Below are 14,097 nucleotides of genomic sequence, written 5' to 3' on the forward strand. Positions count from 1 at the left end.
TTTTCTATTTCCTTACTATCTTCTGCCTTGTTTCTGTCTTCATTTCTGTCAGCTTTTGCTTAATGTATTTTAGGGCTCCGTTGTTAGGTGTATATATGTTTATAACTGGTATATCTTCTTGATGGATTGACTGTTTTATCTTTATAAACTGTCCTTTGTCTCTAATAATTTTGACTATTTTGTCTGATATTACTATAGCCATTCAAGCTCTCTTTTCATTACTCTTTTCATGAAATATTCTTTTTTCCATTTTTAAACTTTCCACCTATCTTGACTCTAAAGCATGTCTCTTGTGGGCAGTATTTAGTTGGATCATTTGTGTGTGCACATCTGTGTGTGTTTTATCCATTCTGCCAGCCTCTGCCCTTTGATTGCTGTGCTCAGTCCATTTGCCTTTATATAATTACCAATAATGTAGGCTTTCTGTCTACTATTTTGCTAATTGCTTTGTGTGCCTTATATCTTTTTTGTTTCTCTATTCCTCTATTACTGCCAAGTGTAGAAAACTTTCAAAATTTTGGATTTAAACTGATCTTCAAAAATTAGTAGTTCATGAAGGAGAAATGAACTACTGCTTAGGGGAGGATGCAGGTTCAATTTTAAAAAAGAAAATACTAGAATATGATTGCAGGTTTTAAAGGAGCTTATAGATTATATAGATAGAGAAGGAAAGAAGGAAGGACTCTAAAGAGAATTCTTGAGGTAAATCTTGTAAAATTAGTAAAGCCACCATTTAGTGAAAAGGATATGCCAGACTGACATAGAGTATGAATAAAGGCCTGTGTGTTGAAGCAGATATCTGGGTTCATGGAACTTTAATTGGTCTGATGTAACTCAAGGTCAGAGTGATAGTGTTTGGGAGGGGCTTGTGGTGATGAAGCAGGAGAAAGACAGGGATCAGATACATTTATCATTCATTCAACAAATATTTATTGACCATCTACTGTGTGTGAAGAACTCTGTTAGATGCTAAAGATTCTGTACTGAAACTTTTTGTTTGCTTGGAGCTTGTATTGAAGGACAGGGAAAGGCAATTACCTTTAAAAGAAATGAAAAATAAGATATCAGGCAATAAGTTCAATGCAGAAAAAATTTTTTTTAAAAAGGATAGTTTAGTAGAGAGTGACATGAGATGGGGTAACTCAGACTGTAGTTTGGATGTTTAGGGAAGTCGTCTCTCAAAGAGATAGACAATATATAAAGAAAAGGAAATTTTGGCAAGATTGAATCTGGCTTATATATGTTGAGTTGAAGAATCGTTAGGAAATTCCAAAAGTTATGTCTATTAAGCTAAGTCTAAAGCTTGAAGAAAGGTTTGGGAGTCATTACCATATGGGTGGTAATGATGCCATGAGAGTTGATGAATTAGATGGTCAGATAGATCAAATGGCAAGATGAGGATCAAAGCAGAACCTTTGAGAGCACCAGTATTTTATGGAATGTGCAAAAGAAGAGGGAACTGTGGAAAAGCCTTCCAAAAATTAATCAGAGATGTAGAAGGAGCCATGACAGAGGGATATCTCAAAAAGGCAAGAATGGAGAGAATTTTAAAAATGAGGGGTGCCAGGACTATCATTTACAATAGAGGGATCAAGCAGATGAGGACTGAAGAGGCATCACCTTTGGTAAACGTCCAGAGGGGGTTTCAGTAGATGTTGGGATCAGAAGCTTGATTATAGGCAGTGGAGACTCCACTGGAGATGAGAAAGCAGCAACAGGTGATGGTGTCTGTTATTTTGAGGATTCTAACTATGATGGGCCTGAGGAATTGTGGCAGCTGGTATAGGGAAATTAGAGGGCAAGGGAAGTTTTCTAAAAACAACTTTTGTCATTTTGAGATGATGGCATAGCTGTAGTAAAGGTGGAATAATTTAGGACTGAGGATATGTGGGGCAAACAGGGGATCAGGACAAGGAGGAGGGGTATTGATAGGACTGGCCAGAGAGTGTTGAGGGGTACACCACAGGGCCCAAGCTTGATAAAGCAGGATGTTCAGCCTGATCAAGGGTAATGGCCTGGAAGAAAAGCGCATTGATCTCACAGAGGTTTTGAAAAAAGCAGGTGGAATGGAAATGAATGAATGAAGGAGCTCATGGCCCAGGAAATTAGGTTAGTGGGTGGGCCACTGATCTGCCCCATTTCAGAGGTGAAATAGTTGTGAGTCATGGCAAGATCCAAGATGTCAGAGGCCAATGCAGAATGTGTATAAATAGGATGTTGGGGTCACTAGTTAGAGGGCTCATGTTTTGGCTGGATAGTCATATGGTTGTCGAGATCTACAGTGTTAGTGTTAGGATTTGGTGAAGGAGAGAGGGGAAACCATGAGGCATGCCATTGTGGATTGTGGTTGGGGTTGAGAAGTGTTGCTGAGAGGTTGATATTAGGCTTTGAAGAAATTGAATATGAGTGCCATTAATCCCAGAATGGAGTGAGCTTAGAGGATCAGAAGAGAGCTAGGGAAAAACTCTTGCTCGTACTCCATCTCCATGGTAAGTGAAGGACAGCAGGGGATGCCTCCTCCACTGCATGAGGGTCTGGGGGAAGCACTGACACTCCCCTCCAGGGAGGCAGATTTCCTTAGGGCATTGCAGAGGGGAAAGTGCTCAGGCCTGCGAACTGTAGCTGTGATAAGCTCAACTTAATTTTTCCTTTATTTCTGAGAACAAAGAAACATCTTAATAAAGAAATTAAGTTGGTTTTGACAGATAATCAGAAAGGTCCTGAGGATGCCACATTTGGGGAAATGGTGATGTCTCAGAGTCCCTTGTTTATAAAGAACTTGCCAAATGAAACTTTTAAGCAGATACTATCAGAATCAAGAGCCTGGTATTCTGGTACTCTGTGTCTATATATTCTACTGCTGGTTACATTAGGTTTTTACAAGCTAGGGTCACATCAGAATGTGCTCTTGTAGTGGAACGGGTGCCAAGTTTCTTCATTCACTGGCTTGTTTATTCGTTTATGGAGTTTGTTCATTTATTCATGCCTACTGTGTACTAGGTGCTGGGGCTGTAATAATGAACTAGTTAAAGGCATTCCCCTCTTTGCGGGATCTCTGACTTCATAAATGGGAGAAAATCACTATCAGTTGTATCAAAAATGTTGGACACTTTATCCTAATTAAATATATGCTAGTTAATTTGGTTTCTAAATTAAAAAACAAAATATTGGGAAAACGTAGATGTTTAGTTATTCTAAATAAGATACTTCTGATACTACACCATTTTCTCAGGATAATAATTGATTTGACAACTTAAGATATGCTGTATATCCGAAAACACAATTGAAATATAGAAGAACGGGACTTCTTTTTTGTTTTTGCCTAATGCATCCAAAGTTAAATATGTTTAATAGAAGTGCCATTACATATTGATAAGAAAAACAATACTAAGAAATAACAGAAAAATTGAATAGGTGATTCACAAAAGAAGGAATACAAATGAACAGTAAATAAATGAACAAAAGTGTTAACTTTAATTAAAGAAACACAAACTTAAAAGTCAGTGAGATGCCAACTTTTGGCTGTTATATTTATAGAGGTTGTATGTAAGGTAATGTTCAATTACCTTGTATATAAGGTAATTGGGACTATAGGTGGCCCAGTCTGGTGGGAGCAGTTTGACAGTGAACATCAATGCTTATTTGGTTCACTCCTTTTACCAGCAAATACCTTCAAGAAATCTGTCCTAAGGAAATGAATAAGCTGTGTACAAAACCTTAATCATAGATATTCATTAGGGTTTTGTTTACCATAGAAAAAATTAATAAAAATAAAATAATACTCTCCAATGAAGTTCAACTTACACACCTCTTCCATCTGTACCCACCTCCTATTTAAAATGGACCCTTCTTTCTGCAGCCCAAGTTTGTCCTCTTAAGCAGGTGTTTGCAGCTATCACAGGGCCCATTTCTCTCCTCTCCTCTCAGTTTCTCTGTTTCTGCCCATATCCACTCACTTTTGGTATTTAATCATGTATGCCTTCTTGTTGTAACTTAACATTCCCATGTGGTTTTATAATCTGCTTGTTTCAAATGTGTATAAAATCTGCTTATTTCTCTTACACACACACACACACACACACACACACACATATATTTCCATTGTAAGTATAAATAGAGCATATATTCATCAAGCAGCCCCTCTGGGTGCTTCTCTAACTGGATTGTACGTTCCTAGAAACGTGTTCACCTACCACTATGCATGTACCCAGAGTTGGATAGGTCCTTTGTTGAGTAATTGAAGGAAGAAAGGTGTTAAGAATTACTGTCTCAGTTGATTGGGGCCCTGGAGAAGGAGTCATGAGTTGCCACTCAAAGTGCCCCAGAAGACTTCTGTGCAAACACTGAGAGTGGGGTCCCCCTGCATAATGTACAGGTAGCCTGTAGGGTCTCTCCTTGCCTGTCAAGCTGCTGCCTTAGTTAGCTTCCTCAAATACAGGTGCAAGTCTTCTCCTTTGCCCTATCTCAAACACATCTAGGGGTTGCCCACTGCCTGCCAGTAAATGCTGTGCTTCATGGTCTGGCAAGGACCTCTGCCCCAGAGAACCATCTGCTTCCTCACTAGGCTCTCCTCTCCCAGGCTCTGGTCTGATCTTCCTAGGGGCTTAACATTTCCCAAACACACTGTGAAGGATTTTCTTTTTTTTTTTTTTGAGACGGAGTCTCGCTCTGTCGCCCGCGCTGGAGTGCAGTGGCCGGATCTCAGCTCACTGCAAGCTCCGCCTCCCGGGTTTACGCCATTCTCCTGCCTCAGCCTCCCGAGTAGCTGGGACTACAGGCGCCCGCCGCCTCGCCCGGCTAGTTTTTTGTATTTTTTAGTAGAGACGGGGTTTCACTGTGTTAGCCAGGATGGTCTCGATCTCCTGACCTCGTGATCCGCCCGTCTCGGCCTCCCAAAGTGCTGGGATTACAGGCTTGAGCCACCGCGCCCGGCCGGATTTTCTTTATTAATGAATAGATGTCTATATGCCTGTGTATTTGTATGCATATGAATATGTATATGCTCATGTATTTATGAATAAGTATATGATCTTTTAAAATCAATTAAAAGAAAAATATATGAAATCAGGGTCACATGATCATTGTAAGTATAGAAAATTAAGATTAAGTCAAATATGTTAGGGATGTAAGTAAAGATAAGCCATAGAAGAAGTTAATCTCATTGCTCTTATGAATGGGCAGCTTATATTTTCATTTACTCAGTGATGACACGCTCTAATTTTTGATGAACAATTAGAATTAATTTATGTGTTTTTTATTTCCCTCTATGAGACAAATTTCAGAGCCCAAACACCTAATAATAACTAGACCATTTATAGTTTATAAAAATTAATAATGAACTTCTCAAATCTCGAAAGCAAGAAACATTATCTAAAATATAAGGAAATTCTCAGGGCGGTGGTTCCATAAGCATTGTCTCTGAATCAGCAGCATCAGTTATCACCTAGAAACTCACCAGCAATACAAATTCTCAGTCTCCATGTTCAGACCTACTGGATCAGAAACACACCCTTCAGGTGGTTCTCATGCACACTAAGGTTTGAGAATCACTGTCTTAAGGCAGTAACTGAATTTTAGGAGAGGTCATGCTCTATGCCAAAAGATGTTTGGTTTCGTTCATTAACAGACGAGGAAATGTTGGGCTTGCTTTGGGTTCAGTATTTTATGTAGTCCAAAGTTATTCAAAATGGTATAAAAGAAACCTGGATTTTCATACATTTCATTGCTATTAAAATTATTTTTGCTGACTGGTCTTTCCCTCTCTCTTCTTTCCTCTTTGTATTTCCACATGGCAGACGAGTTGGATTTTATGTGAATACTTTCAAAAACGTCTCCAGCCTTGAAGCCAAGTTTCATAAGGAAATTGCGGTGGTGAGTCATGATTATTTTTGCATATGGAATCTAAAGTAAAAGAAGGTTTATTTTGGAAGCAAATGAAATGGGATAGAATTATCCAAAGAATTCACCCTTTTGTATGTTTCTTTTAGTAGTGCGTTATTACCCTTGGTAACATTTCTACAGGTTTTCATAGTAATCACATAGTTCTTTGTATCTTTTGAAGATTTTGCCACAGTTTTACAGTGTTGTTTCTTTTACCAGGCAGTTTATAAAGTTGGAATTCCCAATGGTATTTTACGCTAATGAAAAATTGGTCTCAGAATATTTAGGTAATCAACAACTCTGTTGTTGATTGATTTTTGTTGCTGTTGTTCAAAAGGGCGGAGTCAATGTAAACAATAAGCTTTTGTTTTCTGCGCTGTACTCTGGTTAATAAATATGTATTTTTTTGTTTACTTGTGTTTCGTTTGTTTCCGTTTTGACATAGATTTTAAATTTGAACCATATACAGAATTTCAGTTATCCTGAGGCTATCCAAACTATAATAAAATGTACAGTTTCTCAATAAGCAATTTCTTTCTTGGGGAGAATAACCTGAATTGGCACTAGGATGACATGTGACTAATAGACAAGTGGCCTCTGTCCCCTTAGCTTTGCCACAAACTGTATGAAGTAATGACGAAACTGGGTGACCAGCATGCCGACAAGGCCTTCACCATCCAAGGAGCGCCCAGGTAGGCCCCTGCTCATTGGAGCTCCTGTAATGTACTGCTCGTTAAAATTTCTGCAATCTCTGGGCCAGCCTATACTGTTTTATTAATCCTACAAAAGTCTCATGGGAGCCTTTTCACACTAGAAGCTGACACTAATTTTAGTTCAGTGCTTTTACATTTACTTCTGGCCTTCAGTGACCAACTAGGATTCTTCTTGTCATAACAGCATTGACTCTGCCTCTCTGCCTCTCTCTGCTTTCCGTGAGGCCTGATAGCAACAATGTGAAATTTTAATATATAATGTATATGCTTGTTGTAATATATAACTTGTTATGCACTTAATATTTTCTCTGGAGAAGAAAGGAATTCCCAAAGTTTATGACAGTTTGTCCTGATTCTTATCATTGATGCTGACATCTTTTATGAATCCATTTTGGGAAAGGAAAGAGGAAGTAGGTGAGATCTCATCTTCCTCTTACCTCCCAACTCTTGATCTGGCGAACACTGTACTGTTTTTGTTTTATTGCACGTTGCATTATGAGTATGCCAGTCAAATACCCTGGAGGCCCAGCGATCCGTAGGTGAACTGTCTACCTTGCCGGCATTTGGCTGCACACCAGCTTTCTCCGGTGATTGTGGAATCCTTTTTATTCCATTCTTCGCAGACTTTATGTACTCAGAGAATGCAGGCTAGTGAGCTGGGAGTCAGAAGACCCAACTTTCGGTTTTCTGATTTTGCAGTTAACTTGCTTTGCCTTCCTTGGGTAAGTTCAAAACCTCTCTGGTTGAAGGGCTCAGTTTTTTAATTCAATAGGAAAAAAAAAAGATACTATTGAACCACATGGTTCCCAAGGTAATATAGAGTCCTGACATTCTATATTTGTCATTTTAATACAGACACTTATTTTCATACATTTATGAAAACACACATAGTCATACACATGAACCAACTTCTACATATATTAATGTTTGGATCCCTCTAGAGATTGTTGATTTTCGTATTCCCTGCTCTTTGGATTAGCCCTACTTAGAGGTTCTGCTGTGGTTTCTATACTATGTGAGCTGTAGTATATCTTCTCTTTCTAAGGGAAAGATATTGCCTGAACGAATACATAGGAGAGGCAGAGTTACTGCTTTTAGTATGGTTATTTCAGTATGGGCTAGGCACAAAGGAAGGATTGGAATATGAATATCAGAAGGACATTTGAGTGTTTTAAAAATGAAGTGCATGAGAAAATTAAGGGTTGGTCCCTTACCTGGAAATGAAAGGGACAAATTCATCTGAAAATTTTAATGTTGCCAAATCAGATACGGTGAAGAAAAAGCGGGGCCATGACCACTTAATGAATGTTCCTTTCATTTTTTTCGACATTCCTCTGCAGAATGAGGTGGTGAGTGAGCTCGGTGGCATCTCTGTTAAGCTTAGATTGGGGCTATGTTTCCGTCTGAGGCCATGATTGCTGACATACGACCCCAATCATGCGGCGTGTCTGTGTTCTCACTAAAGGACCCAGTTCCCTCAGCCCTTAGACTATGTAGACCATGCTGCTGTGTACATGCTCTTTTATTTTGGGGCACAGACTCTGTTTCTTTGAGCTGTAGACTTTAGAAATTCTTAGAGAGTAGGATGTGTCCCAGGTGCTTCTTAGTCATCACATTTGGGCTGTTCCTGAGCGTCTGGCCACAGGCCGGGACATGATGGGTTCTTAGTAAATGAAACGGAATCTTATCTGATTTTGTTGCACATTTCAAGATGCCTGAGTTGAGTAGTTATTTATAAGGTCTAGAAAGAGAAATAATTAGTGAGTTTATTTCCAAATGTTATTAGAAAGCACTTCTACAGAATCCTTACTAACACTATCCTAAGGCTGCCTTTTAATATGTTACAATTTTCAGAGCAGATTTTTTAATAGATTGTGACATGACAAGATTCTCTTGTAAATAGAAAGCGAAACTAGTAAAATCAATTCAGCTTATGTTTGGACCTGATTCTTGCAGAGCTTGTTTGAAAGAACAGAGGGCTTGCATTGCTAAGACCTGAATTCAGAGTCACTAAATTGCTGGGTGATTTTAGGGTTTTTATTTTTAAACTCTATATGCCCCACATTACTGCTTGTAAAGTGGGGACATTAAAGCATGGCTACTGTGAAGACAAGAGATAATATATGAATGAGGCCTGTGTAGTGCAAACAAATGGTACCAGTTATCACCATCACTGTTGCGATTAACCGGAATTAACCTGGAAGTGGAGAGCAGGAGAACAGACAGTACCTGTTAGGCTTCAGGATTTCTCTGAGATGGAAAAGCCCCTGATCAGATGAATACTGTTCTTCAGAAGGCCCCTTGCCTAATCTCCTGTGTTCTTCTAGTGATTCGGGTCCTCTCCGCATTGCAAAGACGCCATCACCACCTGAGGAGCCTTCACCACTCCCGAGCCCAACAGCAAGTCCAAATCATACATTAGCACCTGCATCTCCCGCACCAGCACGGCCTCGGTCGCCTTCACAGGTAGGAAGAGGTCAAATATATTCAGGGATAGAGCTCATGATAAGGTGAAGGTGGCCACATCTAGGATAATCCCACGGTGCTAGGGCTTTAAGAGAAATTTCCAGTTAGGGAGACTGAGATGTGAGGCTTTAGGCATTGTGATTGTCGTGAAGGTATCCACCTGCTCTTCTTATTTGACTTGATATGTCCTCACATGCCCTATATTCAAGTCTTTTGGGATTTCTTACCAGGTTCTCAGCATGCTCGGGCTACCGTGCTCTCTCTTCTCCCATCTCTTGTTACAAAACTATTTTCTTTCAGTGCTCCATTTAAATCCTACCTCTGCATGAAACCTTCCCTCTCCTAATGATTTAGAGTTAGCAAGTTCTGCCAAGAAAAGCAGTTATGTTTATATGTCATTTCACATTTTTTGGTACCTCTGGACATTTTTGGTGCACACATTTTCACACGAGTAGCCACTTACTAAAACTGTATTGAACAAATAATTGAAAAGGAACAGTAAGGGCTGGGCCATGGTAACTGTAGAGCAAAACTGCCACCTTTATTCTCCCTATGTTGGGTGAAAATGAAAATTTCTGTGGAAAAGCTTAGAGTCTCTAGTCCAGTTCAAGCTTTCTTGTACAGATGCTGCTTGTATTACAAAGGGGTTGTGTCCTGATAAACCCATCATAAGTAGAAAATATTGCAAGTCAAAATGCATTAAATACACCTAATCTATTGAGCATCATGGCTTAGCCCAGCCTACCTCAAACGTGCCAAGAACACTTAACATTAGTCTACAGTTAGACAAAGTTATCTAACACAAAGCCTATTTTATAACCGTGCTGAATACCTTGCGTAATTTACTGATTATAGTACACTGTAGAACATAATAGCAATCATTTACCCTCGTGATCACAGGACTGAGAAGTGTGGTTCACTGCCACTGCCCAGCCTCATGAGAGAGTATCTTCACACTTTCTGTTGAATGCCTATTGCTTTCACACTTTCCTGAAATCCAAAAAAATCCTAGATTGAACCATCGTAAGTTGAGGACCATCTGTATGTAGTTGAACTAAGGAAGGTCTTGGGAAGATACATGTATTAAACAGACCTTTAAAGTTTTCTACTCTTCGAAATCCATGAATGGAAAGTGAAATGTGAGCTGCCTACCGCTGGTCTCACCGATTCAAATGAAAAACTGCTTTAGTTTTGAAATTTTAATTTATTTCTGAAATGAGAAATTATTTTCAGTTTAGTTCAGAAGAGGGTATTGTCCTAGTTTAACCTTAAAAGTCTACGTACCTGGCCCTGCAGTTCTGTGTATTGTACTTGAGTTGAGATGAATGGACTCTTAGAGCCTCAGTTTTGTTTTTCCCCTGAATCATGGCTTATCAGGGCTCAGAGAGCCTCCCAAGTAGACAGCATTCTTTACCTGAATCAGATAGGCTTGCTGCTATATGCAGATACAAGTTTCAATCAGAGCTCAATCTGTCCACGTGGCTCTGTTCGTGTAACCTTCCTTCATGTCTGACACATCGTCTTTGACTGGATTAATGTTTGTATTTAATGCTTCCTAGACAAGGAAAGGGCCTCCTGTCCCACCTCTACCTAAAGTCACCCCGACAAAGGAACTGCAGCAGGAGAACATCATCAGTTTCTTTGAGGACAACTTTGTTCCAGAAATCAGTGTGACGACACCTTCCCAGGTAAGTGCCTGGTTCAGGGCTGGGATATCCATGAAAGTCCCATGGTGGAAGGACTCTCAGGGGCTAGCCCTAAAGAAAGTGCATGTGCCAGAACCAACAATATAATTTAAATTGTCATTCAGGCTTGTTTTCATTACTTGGCTAGTCTGAAGCATTCTAAATGGGAGACGTACAGTATTTGAAAATTATCTTTTTTTTTATTAAGTGTAGTATATACTTACAGAAACTTGAAAAAATATGAAAAGCATAAAATGAAGAATTTATTTTATTTAAAAAAAATTTTGTATTGATACTAAATATTTTACTTATTTATGGGACACATGTATTTGTTACATGCATAGGATGTGGAATGATCAAGTTAGTGTATTTGAGGTATCCATCATCTTGAGCATTTATCATTTCTACGCATTGATAACATTTCAAGTCATCTCTTCTAGCTACTTTGAAATACATAGTACATTATTGCTGACTATAGTCACCCTAATCTGCTATTGAATATTGGGTCTTATTTGTTCAATCTAACTGTACATTTGCATCCACTAGTCAACCTCTCTTTATCTTCTCCTTCCACCCACACATCCTTCTCAGCCCCTGGTATCTATTATTCTATGATCTCCATGAGATTGATTGTTTCTAAGCTCCCATATATTAGTAATATGTGGCATCTGTCTTTCCTGTGCCTGGCTTATTTCACTTAACATAATGTCCTCCAGTTCCATCCATATTATTGCAAACAATATTATTTCATTCTTTTTGGGTTCAATAGTATTCCATTGTGTGTATATACCACATTTTCTATATCCATTTGTCCATCAGTGGATGCTTAGGTTGATTCTCTATCTTTACTTTTATCAATAGTGCTGTGATAACCATGCAAGTGCAGGTGTTCCTTTCATATACACATTTCTTTTCTTTGGGATAAATACCCAATAATTGATGGATCTTATGGTAGCTCTATTTTTAGTTTTTTTGAGGAATCTCCCTACTGTTTTCTGTAGTAGTTGTACCAATTCTATTCCCACCAACATTGTGTAAGAGTTCCTTTTTCTCCACATCCTTGCCAGCATCTGTTATGTTTTGTTCTTTTAGGAATAGCCATTCTAACTGAGGTACGATGACATCTCAATTTGGTTTTGATTTAGATTTCCTTGATAGTGATGCTAAGCATGTTTTTGTATACCTGTTGGCCATTTGTATGTTTTCTTTTGAGAAGTGTCTATTTATGTCCTTAGCCCACTTTTTCATGAGATTATTTGTTTTTTTAATTATTGAATTGAGTTCCTTGCACCTTCAGAATATTATTCCCTTGTTGAATGAATAGTCTGTAAATATTTTCTCCCATTCAACAGGTTGTCTCTTCACCCTATTTATTGTTTCCTTTGTGTGCAGATGCAATTTAGTTTAATATAGCCTCTTTTTTTCTATTATTATTATAGTTATCTGTGCTTTTGAGGTCTTACCCATGCAATCTTCCTTAAACTGATGTCTTGAGGTGTTTCCCTATGTCCTTTTCTAGTTGTTTTATAGTTTTGGGTCTTATGTCTAAGCCTTCAATTCATCTTGAGTTGGTTTTTATATATCAGGAGAGACAGGGATCCAGTTTCATTTTTCTGCATATGGATATCCAATTTTTCCAGCACTGTTTATTGAAGAAGGTGTCCTTTCCCCATTATATGCTCTTGATACCTTTATTGAAAACCAGTTGGCTGTCAAAATGTGAATTTATTAGTGGACTCTGTATTTTGTTCCATTGGTCTATGTGTCTATTTTTAAACTGATGTCATACTGTTTTGGTTACTATAGACTTGTAATATGTTTAGAAGTCAGGTAATGTGATGCCTCCAGCTTTGTTCTTTTAGCTCAGAATTGCTTTGGCTATTTTGTCTCTTTTTTTTGTTTCATATAAATTTTATGATTTTTTCTAATTCTGCTGAAAATGTTGTTGGTATTTTGGTAGGCATTGCATTGTATCTGTAGATTGCTTTGGGCATTATCATTATTTTTACAATATTAATTTTTCTGATCCTTGTCCTTTTCATTTTCTTTCATCAGTATTTTGTAGTTTTTCTCACACAGACCTTTCACTTCCTTGGCTAAATTTGTTTCTAGGTATTTTATTTTGTTGTAGCTCTTGTAAATAAATGGTCTTGCCATATTGATTTCTTTCTCTTCTAGCTCTTTATTGGTGTACAGAAATGCTACCGATTTTTGTATGTTCATTTTTTTTATATCCTGCAACTTTACTGAACTTATTTATCAAATTCAGGAGGTTTTTATGGTGGATTCTTTTGTTTTTTCTAGCTATAAGGTCATACTGTCAGCAAAGAGGAATAATTTGGCTTCTTCTTATCCAATTTGAATGCCTTTTATTTCTTTATCTTGCCTAATTGCTCTGGCTAGGACTTCCAGTGCTATATTGAATGGGAGAGGTGAAAGTGGGCATCCTTATCTTGTTCATAGAAGAAAGGCTTTCAGCTTTTCCCGCATTCACTATGATGCTACCTGTGCTTTTGTCATATATGGCCTTTGTTATTTTGAGGTCAGTTCTTTTTATTTCCTAGTTGATCGAGAGTTTTCTTTATGAAGCAGTGTTGAATTTTATCAAATACTTTCTCTCTATCTATTGAGATAATCATGTAGATTTGTGCTTAATTCTCTTGATGTGATGTATTAGGTTTATTGTTTTGCTTAAGTTGAACTATCCTTATATCCCTGATATAAATCCCACTTGGTCATGGTGTGTCATCTGTTTGATGTGCTGTTGGATTTCGTTTGCTAGTATTTTGTTAAGGATTTTTGCATTTATGTTATCATGAATATTTGCCTATAGTTTTCTTTTTGTTGTTGTGCTTTTGTTTGGTTTTGGTATTAAGATAGTGCTGGCCTTGTAGAATGAGTTAGGGAGAGTTCTTTCCTCTTCAGTTTTTTGGAATAGTTTTAGGAGGATTGATACTGATAGGGTTGGGCTGTGAATTAAACTAGTTCTAGGCTTCTGTTTGTTGGGAGACTTCTTTATTTTTATTTTATTATAGATTCAGGGGATACATGTGGAGTTTTGTAACATGGAGACATTGCATGATGCTGAGGTTTGAGCTTCTAATGATCTCATCACCCAGATAGTGAACATAGTCCCCAGTAGGTAGTATTTTACCTTTGCCCACCTCCTCCATCCCTCCGCAATCATTTTATGAGACCAAACACACAAATGAGGAAGAGAAATGACTCAAATGGTACTACTGCAGTATACTACCAAACCCTGGTGACATGTATGTCATTGTATGACATATATATGCAACATGTATACACACACACACACAAAATGACCAGAAAGCAATTAACATTATGACAGT

General features: G+C 38.2%; 1 protein-coding gene across 3 annotated transcripts in view; it reads left to right on the plus strand.

Moving 5' to 3' along the window:
* AMPH (amphiphysin) overlaps positions 1-14,097 on the plus strand; it is a 248,808-nt gene that overhangs the window by 153,861 nt on the left and 80,850 nt on the right. For 2 of the 3 annotated variants that reach the window (XM_011944512.1, XM_011944514.1), the window contains exons 8-11: positions 5,796-5,871; positions 6,490-6,572; positions 8,921-9,059; positions 10,619-10,747. In XM_011944512.1, the coding sequence (XP_011799902.1) occupies positions 5,796-5,871; positions 6,490-6,572; positions 8,921-9,059; positions 10,619-10,747 (427 nt within the window). Of the gene's footprint in view, positions 1-5,795; positions 5,872-6,489; positions 6,573-7,933; positions 7,943-8,920; positions 9,060-10,618; positions 10,748-14,097 lie in introns of all 3 variants that reach the window. The other variant, XM_011944511.1, reaches the window with a different exon arrangement.

The sequence above is a fragment of the Colobus angolensis genome, unplaced genomic scaffold, assembly GCF_000951035.1.
Source record: "Colobus angolensis palliatus isolate OR3802 unplaced genomic scaffold, Cang.pa_1.0 Scaffold232, whole genome shotgun sequence".
Lineage (NCBI taxonomy): Eukaryota > Metazoa > Chordata > Mammalia > Primates > Cercopithecidae > Colobus > Colobus angolensis.